The 16,743-nt window shown below is 43.6% G+C and overlaps 1 protein-coding gene across 1 annotated transcript; it reads right to left on the bottom strand.

Annotated features, from left to right (window-relative positions):
• Positions 1–9,855: 9,855 nt before the first annotated feature.
• Positions 9,856–11,947, bottom strand: BEX4 (brain expressed X-linked 4; the record flags this gene model as incomplete). Its single annotated transcript, NM_001133350.1, is given in 3 exon segments — positions 9,856–10,884; positions 11,271–11,347; positions 11,820–11,947. A coding segment is annotated over 1 exon segment (360 nt). The 3' UTR covers positions 9,856–10,519.
• Positions 11,948–16,743: the final 4,796 nt, after the last annotated feature.

Genomic DNA, 16,743 nt, shown 5'->3' with positions numbered 1-16,743 from the left:
ATTTCATTCCTAGGTATTTACTCAAGAAAAATAAAAAGATATGTCCACACAAACATTCGTATGTGCACGTTCATATTAGCTTTATTTGCAATAGCCAAAAATTGGAAAGTACTTAGATGTACATCAACAGATAAATGGATAAGCATTCAACATATTTCTATTCAGCAATAGAAAGGAATACACTATTATTACATGCAAAGTTATTACGATCAATGAATAAAGCCAGAAAAAAGAGAGTATATGCTCTATGATTCAATTTATTTAAAAATACTATAAAATCCAAACTAAAGTGACAAAAAACAGATCAGAGGTTGTCTGGGCTTGAAGATGGAGGGAGGGATGGATTGCAAATGGGAAAAAAAGAGACTTTTGTAGGTGATTAAAGTGTTTGCTATTTTGCTAATTTTTATGATTTTTAGTTTTGCTATTTTGATTGTGGTCATGGTTTCATAGGCTTAAATATAGATAAAATAGTTTAAATTGAATGTTTTAAATAGGTGCTTTGTAAACTTTAGTTATACCCCAATACAGCTAAAATAATTACTCCCATGTAGATACAGACTGAAAGAACTGAAAGTGGCAAACTGTTTTGGTAATTTATTCTTTTTTTTTAACTGTTATTTTAGGTTCAGGGTTAGATGTGCAGGTTTGTTATACAGGTATACTTGTGACTTGGGAGTTTGGTGTACAGATTATTTTGTCACCTGGGTACTAAGCGTAGTACCCAATTTCTTTTTCTCTTGAACATCTCCCTCCTTCCGCTCTCCACCATCAAGTAGGATGAGTGTCTGTTCTTTCCCTCTTTGTGTCCACATGTTCTCATCATTTAGCTCCCACTTATTAGTGAAAACATGTGGTATTTGATTTTCTCTTCCTGCATTAGTTTGCTAAGGATAATGGATTCCAGTTCCATCCATGTTCCTGCAAAGGACATGATCTCGTTCTTTTTTTATGGCTGTGTAGTATTCTGTGGTATATATGTACCACATTTTATTTATCCAGTCTACTGTTGATGGGCATTTAGGTTGATTCCATGTCTTTGTTATTGTGAATAGTGCTGCAGTGAACATATGCATTCATGCATCTTTATGGTAAAACAGTTTATATTCCTTTGGGTGTATACCCTATAGTGGGATTGCTGGGTTGAACAGTAGTTCTGGTTTTGTTCCTTGAGGAATCACCACACTGCTTTCTACAATGGTTGAACTAATTTACACTCCCACCAGCAGTGTATAAGCGTACGCTTTTCTCCACAACCTCACTAGCATCTGCTATTTTTTGACTTTTTAATACTAGCCATTCTGACTGATGTGAGATGGTATCTCATTTTGATTTGCATTTCTCTAACGATTTGTTATATTGACCATTTTTCCCATATGCTTCTTGATCGCATGTATGTCTTCTTTTGACAAGTGTGTGCTCATGTCCTTTGCCCACCTTTTAATGGGGTTGTTTGTTTTTTGCTTGTATGTTTGTTCAAGTTCCTTGTAGATTCTGAATATTAGACCTTTGTCAGATATAGAGGTTGCATATATTTTCTTTCGTTGTGTAGGTTGCCTGTTTAATCTGTTGCTAGTTGCTATGCAGAAGCTCTTTAGTTTAATTAGATCCCATTTGTCAATTTTTGCTTTTGTTTCTATTGCTTTTGTTGTCTTTGTTGTGAAATCTTTGCCAGTTCCTATGTCCAGAATAGTATTGCCTAGGTTGTCTTCCAGGGTTTTTGTAGTTTGGGGTTTTACATTTAAGTTTTTAATCCATCTTAAGTTGATGTTTGTATATAGTATAAGGAAGGGGTCCAGTTTCAATCTTCTGCCTATGGCTAGCCACTTATCCCAGCACCACTTATTGAATAGGGAATCCTTTCCCCATTGCTTGTGTTTGTCTAGTTTGTCGAAAATCAGATAGTTGTAGGTGTGCGGTCTTATTTCTGGGTTATCTATTCTGTTCCATTGGTCTATGTGTCTGTTTTTGTACCAGTACCATGCTGTTTTGGTTACTGTAGCCCTGTAGTATAGTTTGAAGTTGGGTAGCGTAATGCCTCCTACTTTGTTCTTTTTGCTTAGGATGGCCTTGGCTTTTTGGGCTCTTTTTTTGATTTCATATGAATTTTAAAATAGTTTTTCCTAGGGCTGTGAAGAATGTCATTGGTAGTTTGGTAGAAATAGCCTTAATATATAAATATCTTCGGGCAGTATGGCCATTTTTACAATACTGGATCTTCTTATCCATAAGTACAGAGTGTTTTTCCATTTGTTTGTGTCATCTTTGATTTCTTTGAGCAGTGTTTTGTAGTTCTCCTTGTGGAGATCTTTCACCTTGCTAGTCAGCTGAATTCCTAGGTATTTTATGCTTTTTGTAGCAATTGTCAATAGGAGTTCATTCCTGATTTGGCTCTCAGCTTAACTGTTGTTGGTATATAGCAATGCTAGTAATTTTTGCACATTGATTTTGTATCCTGAAAGCTGAAATTGTTTATCAGCTTAAGAAGCTTTTGGGATGAGACTATGGGGTTTTCTAGATATAGGATCACGTTATCTGCAAACAGGAATAATTTGACTTCCTCTCTATGTGAATGCCCTGTATTTCTTTCTCTTGCCTGAATGCCCTGGCCTGAACTTCCAGTACTATGTTGAATAGGAGTGATGAGAGAGGATTTCCTTGTCTTGTGCTGGTTTTCAAGGGAATGCTTCCAGCTTTTGCTCATTCAATATGATGTTGGCTCTGGGTTTGTCATAGATGGTACTTACTATTTTGAGGTATGTTCCTTCAATATCTAGTTTGTTGAGAGTTTTTAACATGAAGAAATGTTGAATTTTATCAAAAGCTTTTTCTGCATCCATTGAGATGATCATGTGGTTTTTGCCTTTAGTTCTGTTTATGTGATGAATCATGTTTATTGATTTGTGTATGTTGTGTATGTTGCATCCCAGGGATTAAGCCCACTTGGTTATGGTGGATTAGCTTTTTGATGTGCTATTGGATTTAATTTGCTAGTATTTCTTTGAGGATTTTGCATCAACGTTCTTTAAGGATATTGGCCTGAAGTTTTCTTTTTTGGTTGTATCTCTACCCAGTTTTGGTATCAGGATGATGCTGGCCTCATAGAATGAGTTGGGGAGGAGTCCCTCCTCATCGATTTTTTGGCAGAATTTCAGTAAGAATGGTGCCAGCTCTTCTTCATACATCTGGTAGAATTTGGCTGTGAATCTATTTGGTCCTGGGATTTTTTTAGTTGGTAGGATATTACTGATTCACTTTTGGAGCTCATTACTGGTCTGTTCAGGGATTCAATTTCTTCTAGGTTCAGTCTTGGGACGTTGTTATGTGTTCAGGAATTTATCCATTTTTCCTAGGTTTTCTAGTTTATGTGCATAGAAGTGTCCAAAGTATTCTCTGATGGTTATTTGTATTTCTGTGGGATCAGTGGTAATATTCCCTTTGTCGTGTCTGGTAGTGTTTATTTGGATTATTTCTCTTTATTAGTCTAGCTAGCAGTTTATCTATCTTATTATTTTTTTTCAGAAAACCAGCTCCTGGATTTGTTGATGTTTTGAATGGTTTTTTTGTGTATCTGTCTCCTTCAGTTCAGCTCTGACTTTGGTTATTTATTGTCTTCTGTTAGCTTCGAGGTTTGTTTGCTCTTGGTTCTCTAGGTTCTTTAGTTGAGATGTTAAGTTGTTAATCTGAGATCTTTCTAACTTTTTGATGTCCACATTCAATGCTATAAATTTCCCTCTGAACACTCCCTTAGCTATGTCCCAGAGGTTCTGGTATGTTGTATCTTTGTTCTCATTAGTTTCAAAGAACTTCCTGATTTCTGCCTTAATTTCATTATTTACCCAAGTGTCATGCAGGAGTGAGTTGTTTAATTTCCATGTAATTGTATGGTTTCAAGCAATTTTCTTAATCTTGTTTTCCAGTTTTATTGTACTGTGGTCTGAGAGAGTGGTTGGTATGATTTCAGCACTTTTGCATTTGCTGAGGATTGTTTTATGGTTGAGCATGTGTTCGATTTTAGAGTATGTGCCACATGGCAATGAGAAGAGTGTATATTCTGTTATTTTTGGGTAGAGAGTTCTGTAGATGTCTAATGGTCCATTTGGTCCAGTGTTGAGTTCAGGGTCTTGGTTCTTTAGCCGGCTTGCCACTGTGTGTCTTTTGATTGGGGCATTTAGCCTGTTTACATTTAAGGTTAGTACTGATATGGGTGGATTTTATCCTGTCATCATGATGGTAGCTGATTATTATGCAGACTTGTTTGTGTGGTAGCTTTATAGTGTCATTGGTCTCTGTACTTAAGTGTGTTTTTTTAGTGGCTAATAATGGTCTTTTATTTTCATATTTAGTGTTTCTTTCAGGAGCTTTTGTAAGGCAGGTCTGGTGGTAACAAATTCCCTCAGAATTTGCTTGTCTGAAAAATATCTTATTTCTCCATCACTTATGAAGATTAATTTGGCTGGATATGAAATTCTTCATTGGAATGTCTTTTCTTTAAGAATGCTGAATATAAGCCCTCAATCTTCTGGCTTGTAGGGTTTCAGCTGAGAGGTCTGCTGTTAGTCCAATGGACTTCCCTCTGGAGGTTACCTGTCTTTTCTCTCTAGCTGCCTTTATCATTTTTTCCTTCATTTCAACCTTGGAGAATCTGATGATTCTGTGTTTTGGAGGTGATCTTGTAAAGTATTTTATGGAGGTTCTCTGGATTTTCTGAATTTGAATATCAGCCTTTCTAGCCAGGTTGGGGAAGTTCTCATGGATGATATCCTGAAACATGTTTTCCAAGTTGCTTCCATTCTCCCTATCTCTTTCAGAGATGTCACTTGAGTCATAGATTTAGTCTTTTTACATAATCCCATATTTCATGGAGATTTTGTTCATTCCTTTTTATTCTGTTTTCTTTATTCTGATCTGATTGTCTTATTTCAGAAACTCAGTCATCAAGCTCTGAGATTCTTTCCTCAGCTTGGTCTATTCTGCTGTTAATGCTTGCAATTGCTTTATGAAATTCTTGTAGTGTGCTCTTCAGCTCTATCGAGTTGGTTACATTTTTTTCTATACTGGCTATTTTGTTTGTTGGCCCCTATATGTTTTAATTGTGACTCTTAGCTTCCTTCGATTGGGTTTCAACATTCTCCTGGATCTCAATCATCTTCGCTCCTATCCATATTCTTAATTCTATTTCTGTCATTTCAGCCATCTCATTCTGGTTAAGGATCCTTGCTTGAGAACTGCTGCTGTCATTTAGAGGAAAGAAGACACTTAGCTTTTTGAGTTGTCAGAGTTCTTGCACTGGTTCTTTCTCATCTTTGTGTGTTGATGTTTCTTCAATCTTTGAAGTTGCTGTCCTTTGGATGTTTTTTTTTTTTTCTTTTATCCTATTTGATGACCTTGGGGGTTTCATTGTGGTATAGTTCAGTTGACTGGTTTCATTTCTGGAAGGTTTTAGGGGGGCAAAGTTCAGCTCAGGACTCCTGGACTATGTGCTGTAACACTGGGAGACTGGCATCAGCCCCCACTTTGTTCTCTGGCTCCTTGAGGTTAGGAACCTGCTGTGCTACAAGGGCTGAGGTGTTCCCGGACTGCTGGTTATCACACTACGATGGGTGGTGCCAGCTAAAGCACTTCCTAGGGCGGTAGCAGTGGGATCCATCCTCGTTCGTATGTGGCAGTAGCATCTGCAGCTACAGCATGTTAGGGTGCACACTCATCTGCTGCGACAAGGTACTGACGGGTGCTGTGTTGCTGGACTCTGTGCGGGCCTTCGCAGCAGCTGCTAGCATTGACAGCGCGGCTGTGGGGGCGGGGCGGTGACAGGGCCCAGCCGGCGACTGTGTGCGTGTTCACACTGGTTGGTGGTGTTTGCGCCCTTTGTGAGCGGTCCAGCTGGCAGCAGTGGCCTCTTAGGGCAGGGGCGGGTCCACTTTTCTCTGTGCTTAGTTTCGCACCTGGAGGCCATTTCCCCGCACAGGGGTGGGGCACTCTGCCTGCCAACTCTCCAGCAACAATGGTGGTTGGGGAAGGGGGCGGGGTGCACTCACGCCAGCAAAAATGGCATGGCCGGGTGCACAGGCATACCCGCGCTGGCGGGAGAGGGAAGGCAAGGTCGGCCTGCCAGCACACACGCACTGGCAAAGTGATATTGGGGGTGGCCAAGGGTGAGTATATGTGGGAAAAGCGGCCTGGTGAGGCTACAGTTGGGGGAGAGTGCGGGCGAGCTGGTGCGTGTCAGCGGGGGCCGTTATGCTGGGGCATTCTGCTGGTTAGGTGAGATCCGCCCGCACCGGAGCTATGATGTGGCATGGGGGCTGCATTGCAAGCAGGCGCGGCTACGCTGGGACCCCGCCAGAGGCCAGCAGATTGAGAGGTGCTCAGGTCAGACCGGTTCCGTCTCCTGGGCAAGATTGCTTTGCAGAGTTCAGGTCCCACAGTTGCCCTAGGGCTAAAGTCTCCTATAGGAGCGAGTCAAGCCTAGGGGGATGGGCAACACTGACCATGCTCCCACTACAGATGCTCCTGCACCAAACCCTCTGGCCTCCACTCTAGCTGGAGTTCTACCCTTACCACTTCTCTGAGCAGCTCTCCCTGCCAATTCAAGTGTCCATAGTGGTCAAGGTTCTCCTCCTGCCAGGATTCCAAAGGCCTGTGGGCAGTTGGTTGCTCTTTGCCTGTTCATCTCACCCCTTCCCCAGGAGTAGTTGGGGACTAGGAATGAGTCCTGGTGTACCTGTCCCGGGCAGTGTTTCCAGTTTCCTCCCCCTTTAGTGCAGCATCTGTGTCTCTCCTCTGTCTGCTCTCAATGTCTTCCCTCAGAAGATCTGCTAGGAGTGTGCCAGTCGATACCCTGTCCCTCCATGGGAGATGTTCCTCCTGGCTGCATCTAATTGGCCGTCTTACCCCCTCTTCTGGTATTTTATTCTTGTTATATTTGAATTGTTTATTTGTTTTTGCTTTTTTCATTAGAAGTTCAATTTTTTTCTTGCTGGCTGTCCTGGCCCATATGGGCTGCTATAACAAAATATCATAAACTGAGTGGCTTATAACAACAGAAATTTATTTCTCAGAATTCTGGATGCTGTGAAGTTCAAGATTGGGTGTTGGTGGATTCCGTGTCTGATGAAGGCCTGCTTCCTGGTTCACAGAAAAGGTGAAGGAGCTCTTTGGGGTCTCTCTGTCTTTTTTTTTTTTTTTTTTTTTTGAGACGGAGTCTTGCTCTGTCACCAGGCTGGTGCAGTGGCGTGATCTCGGCTCACTGCAACCTCTGCCTCCCGGGTTCAAGTGATTCCCCTGCCTCAGCCTCCCCAGTAGCTGGGACTACAGGTGTGCACCACCACGCCTGGCTAATTTTTTATATTTTAGTAGAAATGGGGTTTCACCATGTTGGCCAGGATGGTCTCGATCTCCTGACCTCGTGATCTGCCTGACTCAGCCTCCCAAAGTGTTGGGATTACAGGCGTGAGCCACCACGCCCAGCCTGGGGTCTCCTTTATAAGGGCACTGATCCTATTCATGAGGACTCTGCCCTCATGACCTAATCCCCCCAAAAAGCGCCACCTTCTAATACCATCACCCTGGGAATTAGGTTTTCAACATTTTAATTTTAGGAGGGACACAAATATTCAGTCCATAACACTGGCCTTTTTAAAGACTTCTTCAGTGATATCTCCAATTTCTGTAATATGAAGACAGCAGCATATGCTGCTGTGTAAGATTAGACTGACTCTCCTCTTCTCAGTGGTCTCGTCAGTCTTTCTCCTCTTAAGTTCTGGAAGATTTGCCAGGCATTAGTTGCCAGGCATCCATCCCAAGCTTTGCTCCAAAATCCATAAAAACATGCACATTTTCCTCAAGAAACTAAAATTATACAAACATGAATGTATAAACCACTGATAGGGATGAATGTGTTAGCCCTTTTTCTTCACTCTTGGTTTATTTGCTTTTGTTGGTTTTTTAGAAGAGTCATTATATTTTCTTGTTAGTCTCTTTAGAGGCATTCACTGACATCTCTCTGTTGTCACCTTAAAAAGACAAAATGTATTGCCCACCAAGATCAAGGAAAGTTGACCCTCCCATGGGATGTATAAATGTGTTCACTGTGATAGCTCTGTTCTTCTTCAGTCACCTGATCCAGCCCCCTCTAGCTTTTTCTAGAAAGTTCTCTGTTTACTCCTCCATCCTTGCAGCAACACAGAGGTAAGGGAGTTTTCTTCAGTTCTTCAAACAATCATGCTCCTGATCATGTTCTGGTCACCGAACTTTATGTCCTCTAAAGTTTTGTGCTTGTCGCCTACCATCACAGAAACTCCCAGGAGTCTTAATTTAGTTCTCCTTCAGCCAATTACATTGTGACCCCATTCCCTGACCTTTACCATTTCCAGCAAATTCTGTCCTTATCATCCCACTCTCCCAGAAACATCAAGGAGACAGGGCTCATTTTGGTACTTCAAAAAACCATATTCTGAACCCAAGCATTGACACTTATTTCTTCCAGAAAGTCTGTCCTTATTCCTCATCCTCCCCCAAAAACCCCAGTGAGGAGGCTTCAGCTTTCTTTCAACTAATCATATTCTGATCTCACACCCCCACAGCTAGCTTTTTTTGTGAGGGAGGTAGATTGAGGCTACTTTGGGAAATCCACAATTGGTCGTTGCCAGAAGGCACAGTACTCATTTTCAGAGGAACCAAAAGATCATTCATGGACTCTACTCAGTCAACTAGCCTTTTTGAAGTGCCTGAGTTCACCACTGTGCATTTTCAAATCAGACTCTATATCATCCTCTTCCTCTAGACAGGTGAAAGATCACTCCAGCTCCAAAATTATCTCAGGCACAGAGTTTCCCTTAAATGTGGTTCTCAGTTGAACATGCAGGAATTCTGATGACTAAATAGTGTGAAGTTCATATAAAGTGATTTTTGCATAAGTTGTATATGCTTTTCCATTTACACTGACTGGCAATCAGTACATACTGCAAAAATTTCCAAATAATTCTTTGTGGAGGCAATGTGGTGAGAAGACAAGCACCCTGAAGCACTAAGGCTGTGGTCACAGCTCTTTCACTAATTGGCTGTGTGACCTTAGGAAAAATCGCTTTCTTAACAATTCCTCACTTGTGAAAACAAGTTTGCACCAAATAAGTGATTTTCATTCTTTTTTCACTGTGATCAAGTTAGAAATACATCTTAAAGGTGGCAATATTTACTACATAGAACACATTATTTTCTCAAAAACAATTCTTAACACTACTCACGGGTGACAGGATGACTTTTGTTCTTTTTAAAAAATTGCTTGTTGTAACCCACAAAACTGATTTCAAGAGCCATAGAGTGGCAATCCTAACTTTGAAAAACACTGGAGGATCTTACTTTTTTTATCCCTCAATGTTCTAAAAATTAAAGTGTACTTGAGATGTAGAAAAACAATGTATAGAAAAACAGCCCCATTCTTGCTGAGTCTCTTTTACCATCCTCAGCTTGTCATCAAGTTACAAAAGTCAAATATTCTGCATCTCCAGATGATAAGGTCCAGTAGAAAATGGCCCAGGCTGGATTCCCCCACCCCCAAGATATTCAGCAGGGGTTAGCCTTGGTACTTAACATCTCTAAGCCCCAGTGACCTCATCTGTAAAAGTGGGATAACAATACAGATTTTATAAGTTGTTCTAAGAATAAAACGAGATCCTGGATGTGAAACTGCTGACAGGGGTGATGAATTCTGAGTTCCTCAGGCTGTGACCTTCAGGCATGTTTCGCTTTGCACAGTGAATAACTTTGCCACTGTCCCTACCACTCCTATAATCATCAGTCTTATTTTAAGGTCTCATACTTTTCTTTTTTAATTACTTGCCCATCAAAGTCAGATTTAGCTTGATATTGTTTATTGTTTACGGTTATGACACATTATATACACACACACATATGTATATAGTTACATACACACACACCAATGGCACTCATTTTGGTACACATCAGAATTACTTGAGAGTTAAAAATGGAGATTCTGGAGCCCCACTCTGTGAGTCTGGACGATAGGTCCTACATTTTTAAATGCCCCTGCCCCCAAGGTGTTTTTATACAGATGGTAGACTCACTCTGAAAAACACTAGAACATACATTCTTAAAATATCAAACACTGAATTCTGGGTATGATCATTCTTTTTTGGTCAGGGACAAGAAAAAAACTGTCAAAGACAACTGAGATTTTGAGTCCAGGTAGCCGGAGGAAAAAAAGTAATATTTACAAAAAATAAGGACTGGAATGAAAGAGGAAGATGATGGAATACAGACTGCTTTTTGAACTGCTTTATGCATTTCATATTATGAAAAGAGTATTTTTCCTAAAATAGGTGAATTGCCATGCTGACCGTAACTTTTAGGCTGAGAGAAAACAATATTCAATTAGAATTCTAATTTCCATTAGAAACTGGTAAGTGGAAACACCAAAAGGCTTACAGAAAAAGTAAATCACAAAAATACAAGCTTGTAAAGCAGTGTTCACATTAACCTCAGCGAAAACTTTTAGGATTCAAGGTATGAGGCAAAAGTCATAATGGTTGTCAGGTTCAGGAGTTTGGAAGCGCATATAGTGCCTCATCTGCTGTTCCCTAGTCTTTCTCTTGATTTCCATCATCTGCCCTACAAACCTTTCTACATCATCTCTCGCTTCATTGTGCTCAATATGCCTATTAGGTATGGCCCATCGAAAATTAGGGACAAGTCGCCTAACTCGCCCCCGCCTGATATTTCCTCCAGGCTTCTGGCCTTCACCCCCTCCCAAATGGCGGGTTTCTTCATTCTGCGTGGGGGCCTGCTCCCTTCCTTCGTTTTCTTGTTGGGCATTTTCCCCGTTGAGATTGTTTGCCGCTAGTTCCTCTTTGGACTCCATTACTCCTAGGAGACAAGAGACAGAAAATGGGCTGAATTCTTGGTGGACTGATAAGCACTGAGGACAAAGGCCCTACTAGGCACCTTTTAAAATTCAGAGCCCTGGACTTGACTTTATACTCTTTAACATTTCATTTTTTTCCACCTGAGAAGCCAGTATTCCCTGTGGGGTGCCCCCAATCCGAGCCCCTCCCTTCCACAAAGCCCACCATTTTCCCTGTAGATCCATCTCCAGGCTTCCGCAGGCAGCAAAATGGAGGACGAGGATGGGGTGTGGGAAGGGGAGGACTGCATGGGGTAGAGGGGGGCGAGAGTGAAGGCACGGATTGGGGTCTCACACTGGACTTTCCTCACGTTCCGGCCCCCACCTCACCACTGTCCCTCGCACCGACCTGGGCCTATCCTTGCAGTCTCCTCCTCCTCCCGATTCTTGACGCGAGGTGCGCCGCCGCGACACAGCCCCGCAGACCTGCAGACGGCCGGGGTGGGGGAAGTGGGGGCTGCTGCAGCAGAACGCTAGCTAGCACCTAGGGGCCATCCGGCCCCTTCCCTTCCCCTCCCCGCCCCGCCCCGCCCCGCCCCGCCCCGCCCCGGGGCCCTGCCCCTAGCCCTCCTCGCCGCCCTCGCCCCCCGCCTCAGCCGCCTCGCCCCGCAAGCTGACCGCCATTTTCTGCACCAAGAAGTGCGGGGCATGGGTGTCGGAAAAGCTTGCGCTGGTGGCGTAGGCAGGTGTTTCCGAAGGGTCGTAGCCCCAGGACCGCCGGCTCCCTCCGGGCCGGGCACCTCTCCGCTCAAGGAAGGCTCGCGGGTCCGCCGCGGGGCCCGGGGGCTGCATCGCGGACCGATTGCTTCTCCGCACGGCTCCCCCGGGGTGGGGCATCCACAGGCCGGACCCACTCCCTCACACCAACCCCAGGGACCCCCCCCTCCGGGTCCCTTACCTGCTCCCCCTTCGCTTCCTACTTTCTGGGCCGCCCCTGGCCCACAGGTCCTCAGGGCCACCGGGAGCAGGTACCGCCGCCGAGAAGCGAACCAGCCACGACGGCTCTGACGCCACAGCGAGACAAGACTCAGTGTTGGCCGGTCACGTGGGGCTGTTGTCATAGCCAACGGCTCCGCCCCCGTCCCACGCCCCCTCCTGCAGCCCGGAGTCAGGCGGGGCTTTCGGGTCAGCCCCTATCCGCATCCGGAGTCTCTTTTAGTATCTCCAGACTGGCGGGCCCTTCCACTGTCCTGTCTTTGTGTATTCTTGGGACTTCCTCTGCCTCCCCAAGAAGGAAGCTGTCTTCTCAGGGAGCTGTTGGCCATTCCCACTTCTGTGGGGACTTGCCTATCCCTGTCCCGGGCTCCCAGGATTTTCCCCACATCTCCCAACCAGGACGCGGGCGCAGAATTTAAAGGGGTGCAAAATTCCTCAGCAGTCAAGAAAAATAACATTTTAATGCAACATTTTGAAAAAATTATTGCAAGAAAATTTATGATGAGCAAGATGTCAAAAATTTAAATAAAGAGAGCATCTGTCCCGCCCACCCCAATGGCAAACTGTGGTCCTTGTTACCAATGCTCACCCTTTTCTCTACACCAGAACGTTTGTGAGTAACAGGAAATGAGTCAAGGACAGTGGATTTTTATCTAATTTTTCTTAATATCTTTCTGTTCTGTTCCTTTTTTTTTTTTTTTTTTTTTTTGAGACAGAGTCTCGCTCTTTCGCCCAGCCTGGAGTGCAGTGGCGCGATCTCGGCTCACTGCAAGCTCCGCCTCCCGGGTTCACGCCATTCTCCTGCGTCAGTCTCCTGAGTAGCTGAGACTACATGCGCCCGCCACCACGCCCGGCTAATTTTTTGTACTTGTAGTAGAGACGGGGTTTCACCGTGTTAGCCAGGATGGTCTGGATCTCCTGACCTCGTGATCCACCCACCTCGGCCTCCCAAAGTGCTGGGATTACAGGCGTGAGCCACCGCGCCCGGCCCCTTTTTTGTTTAAGAAACACAGTCTTTATAGTTTAACTTTATCTTAACTTTAATGGAAAATTTCGGACATTTGGAAAAATGGAATAGTATAATGCAAACCCATGTACTAGTCCTCACTCAGATTCCACAGTTAACAACTCATGGCCAATCTTATTTCGTCTTTATCTTACCCGCTTCCCAATCTTAAAGATTATTTCTGAAGCAAATTCTAGACATAATATCACTTTAGGCATAAATATTTCAAAGTACATATCTACAAGATAAGGGTTTTCTTCTTTTTAGCATATAACCACAATACTGTTGTCACATCTAATAATTCACAATTCCTTAATATCATTTTATATCTAATCTGTGTTCAAATACCCAATTGTGTTATAGTTTTAACAGTTTGTTTGAATCAAGATACAAATGAGATATGCGCATTTCGATTGGTTGCCAAATTTCCTAAATTTCTTTTAATCTGTGGGTTTTCATTTTTTAATTTTTTCTTTAATTATTGATGAAATAGTCATTTGTTCTGTATTTTCCTACAGTCTGGATCTCAGTGGTGTCATTAACACATATCTCTTTACTCTGTGGTTCCTATAAAATGGTTACTAATTCTAGAAAAGCATCCTGGAATTTGGGTTCAATTTCAATTCAAGTTTGTCCAAGGGAAAGCAAATACTCTTTCTATTTTCCTCTTTTTGGGATTTTAGCTGAAATATTTCTATAAAGAGACCCTTCCTATTTTAGGTCGGGCTCCCTAGAAGCAGAACTTGGAGCAGAGATCCTTATGAATGTAGTTTCTTGTAATGCTCTCTCGGGTTAAAGGAAGTAAAGGCAGCAGGACAGGGCTGGGAAGCAGGGCAATGGTGAAGAATGGGGTTTAACTAGAGATTAGGTTTAGTTAATCGCACCTGAAAACTCTGAAGCACACACAAGTCATCCCACCTTGACAGTAAGTCACTGGCTTTTTGTAGCTCAGTGTCAGTCACAGATCAAAGTCTGTAGGTGGAGCAGAGCATAGTCTCTGGAGCAAGGTGGCTCCCATTTGGCAGAGAACAATTCCCTGGAGAAGAGGTAAAATGTGAGTTGTATGGCTCAGGCCTGTAATCCCAGCAATTTGGGAGGCTGAGGTGGGAGGATTGCTTGAGCCCAGGAGTTTGAGACCAGCCTGGGCAACATAGGGAGAACCCCATCTCCATACACACACACACACACACACACACACACACACACACACACACACACACACACACACACACACACACACACACACACACACACACACACACACACACACACACTTAGCTGGGTGTGGTGGCACGCAACTTTGGTCCCGCCTACTTGAGAAGCTAAGGAGGGAGAATTGCTTGAGCCCGGGAGGTCAAGGCTGCAGTGAGCTATGACTGCACCACTGCACTCCAGCCTGGACAACAGAGTGAGACCTTGTCCCCTCACTCCTCCCGAAAAAAGATGTAAGTTGTTATCAGCCAACACACACAGCCAGGGAAGGCTTCATAGGTATATGACTTGTGCTGTGGCACAGGGCCCTGATGTCAGAAGAGTCCTACTCCTGGTTTAATGCTCTGCTGTCATTGTGTTGAAAGTTTTACTGATTTTATTTCTGAATACCGTCAGGCATAGATGTGTCTACAGGTTACCTAAACTGTATTCAGAAACAAGTCCAGTTGGCTTACAGGTGCCTCCAACTTCTATGTCTTCTTCCTTCTCCCCTAGGTACTTCCGTGTTTACTGCATACTGCTGTCCCTTCTACTGGCCTTTTCCCTTCTGCTGACCTAATGTACCAAAGCCCCATTGATTTATCTGGGCTTTTTGTTGAGCCAGAGACCCACTCTGTCCCTAACAAAGTGGATAAAGGCTAGGTGTGGTGGCTCACGCCTATAATCCCAGCACTTTGGGAGGCCGAGGCAGGTCTCTCTGAAAAAAAATAAAAGGTGTGCATAAAACCTCTTTCTTTATTTTATACTTACAGGTACTGTGAGATACACATATTCATCTGTGGTTTTTGACTCATAATTCCCATAGCCTTTGTTATTTCCTAAGTGGCTAGAACAATCAGCATATCTTTCATTAAAGTATTTGGCCTTTTGTTTCGGAACAGCTTCAGAATCATAAACATAAAAGACTGTCTTTCTTGGCCGGGCACAGTGGCTCACACCTGTAATCCCAGCACTTTGGGAGGCCGAGGCGGGTGGATCACGAGGTCAGGAGATTGAAGCCATCCTGGCTAACACGGTGAAACCCCGTCTCTACTAAAAGTACAAAAAATTAGCTGGGCATGGTGGCAAGCTGCTGTAGTCCCAGCTACTCGGGAGGCTGAGGCAGGAGAATGGCGTGAACCCGAAAGGCAGAGCTTGCAGTGAGGCAAGATCGCGCCACTGCACTGTAGCCTGGGCGACACAGCAAAACTGTCTCAAAAAAAAAAAAAAAAAAAAAAAACAAAGACTGCCTTTCCGTGTATGTTGGGGCACTTTCAGGCTTCAAAAGACAGAATTTCTCTCTCTGACCTTCTCTTGCTCTCCTTTCATCTACTCCTTTTTTCTCTCCAAGGCAGGCCACATAAACTAAAAATATACTCTAGTTTTCCCCTGCCTTTCTGTCTTGGAGGTGGCCATGAGTAAATTCTCCGATTTACCTTGTCTGGCTGTAGGTCATAATGATACAGGAATGGGAAGCTCCCATATTTGGGGCTTAGCCAGGGAGGCTTCTGGACTTCACCCTGAAAAATAAATCAAGGGTGAGCTAGTGGTGCTGGGCAACAATCTGTTTTTGAACAGTACTGCTCTTTGTGGAGCAGAGCTAAATCAAAGGCAGTGCACCCAGAGTCAGCAACATATGAGCTCTTGGCAACTATATTTATACTCACTTATTCCCACTTTCAATTACACACAAATTAGGGAGTGAGTTAATGCAAATTGAAGGGTAGGTTATTTAGGACTTTCTAGGAAAGGAGCAGTAACTTCTGGGCCATTGCCATGGCATTTTGTAAACTGTGGCACTGAGTGGGAGTGTCTTATACTAATGAGCAATGAGAGCAGCTAGAGATCGCTTTTATTGCCATCTGCTGGTTTTTGCCAGTTTCTTCACTTTAATCTGTCAGGACCAGGGAAATAAATCCTGTGGGTCTCTACCTCAATAAGACTCCAATTCAGAAGGGGTCCTCCCCCATACCCAGGATGAAGAAATGCTGCACAGAGAGGCCAAGAAGAATCTGAATAGTCAGGCCTTGCTGGGTTTCCCTACTCAGTCTAATAGTGTTAGATCATACCCTTTTTGTTCAATCACATTTTTACATTGTTGTTCATGATAGTCCTGCCTATCTAATGACATCTTGATAAAAGGCCCAAGGGGATGGGACACAGAGAGCTTCTGGACAGCTAAACTCATGGAGGCCTGCAAGAAGGTAAACAAGAACTCATCAGCTTGCCGGGAGGGCAGTACACCCCAACTCCACAGGAACGAGAGCTCCTGTGCTCGGGACTCTTTCGGACCTTGCCCTATGTATCTCTTCATCTGGTTGCTTACTTGTATCTTTTAAAATATTCTTCATAATAAGCCAGTATACACGTGTCCCTGAGTTTTGTGAGCCACTCTAGCAAATTAGTCAAGCCTGAATAAGGGGTTTTGGGAACCTTAACCTGAAGCCGGTTGGTCAGAAGTTCCAGAGGCCGAGACTTGCCACTGGTGCCTGAAGTGGGGATAGTCTTATGGGACAGAGACTGCAACTTGTGGGATCTAATGCTATCTCCAGGTAGATAACATCAGAATTGAATTGGGTTAGAGGATGCCCAGCTGGTGTCCACTGCAGAGAAAAAACAGGGTTATTTTTGTTTTGTTTTGTTTTTTAACACACTAGATGAGTACTGCCTTAATGTTGTTTGGGCCCTG

Source organism: Pongo abelii, chromosome X (assembly GCF_028885655.2).
Source record: "Pongo abelii isolate AG06213 chromosome X, NHGRI_mPonAbe1-v2.0_pri, whole genome shotgun sequence".
In the NCBI taxonomy this organism is placed as follows: Eukaryota; Metazoa; Chordata; class Mammalia; order Primates; family Hominidae; genus Pongo; species Pongo abelii.
This window is presented reverse-complemented; position numbering and strand designations above follow the sequence as displayed.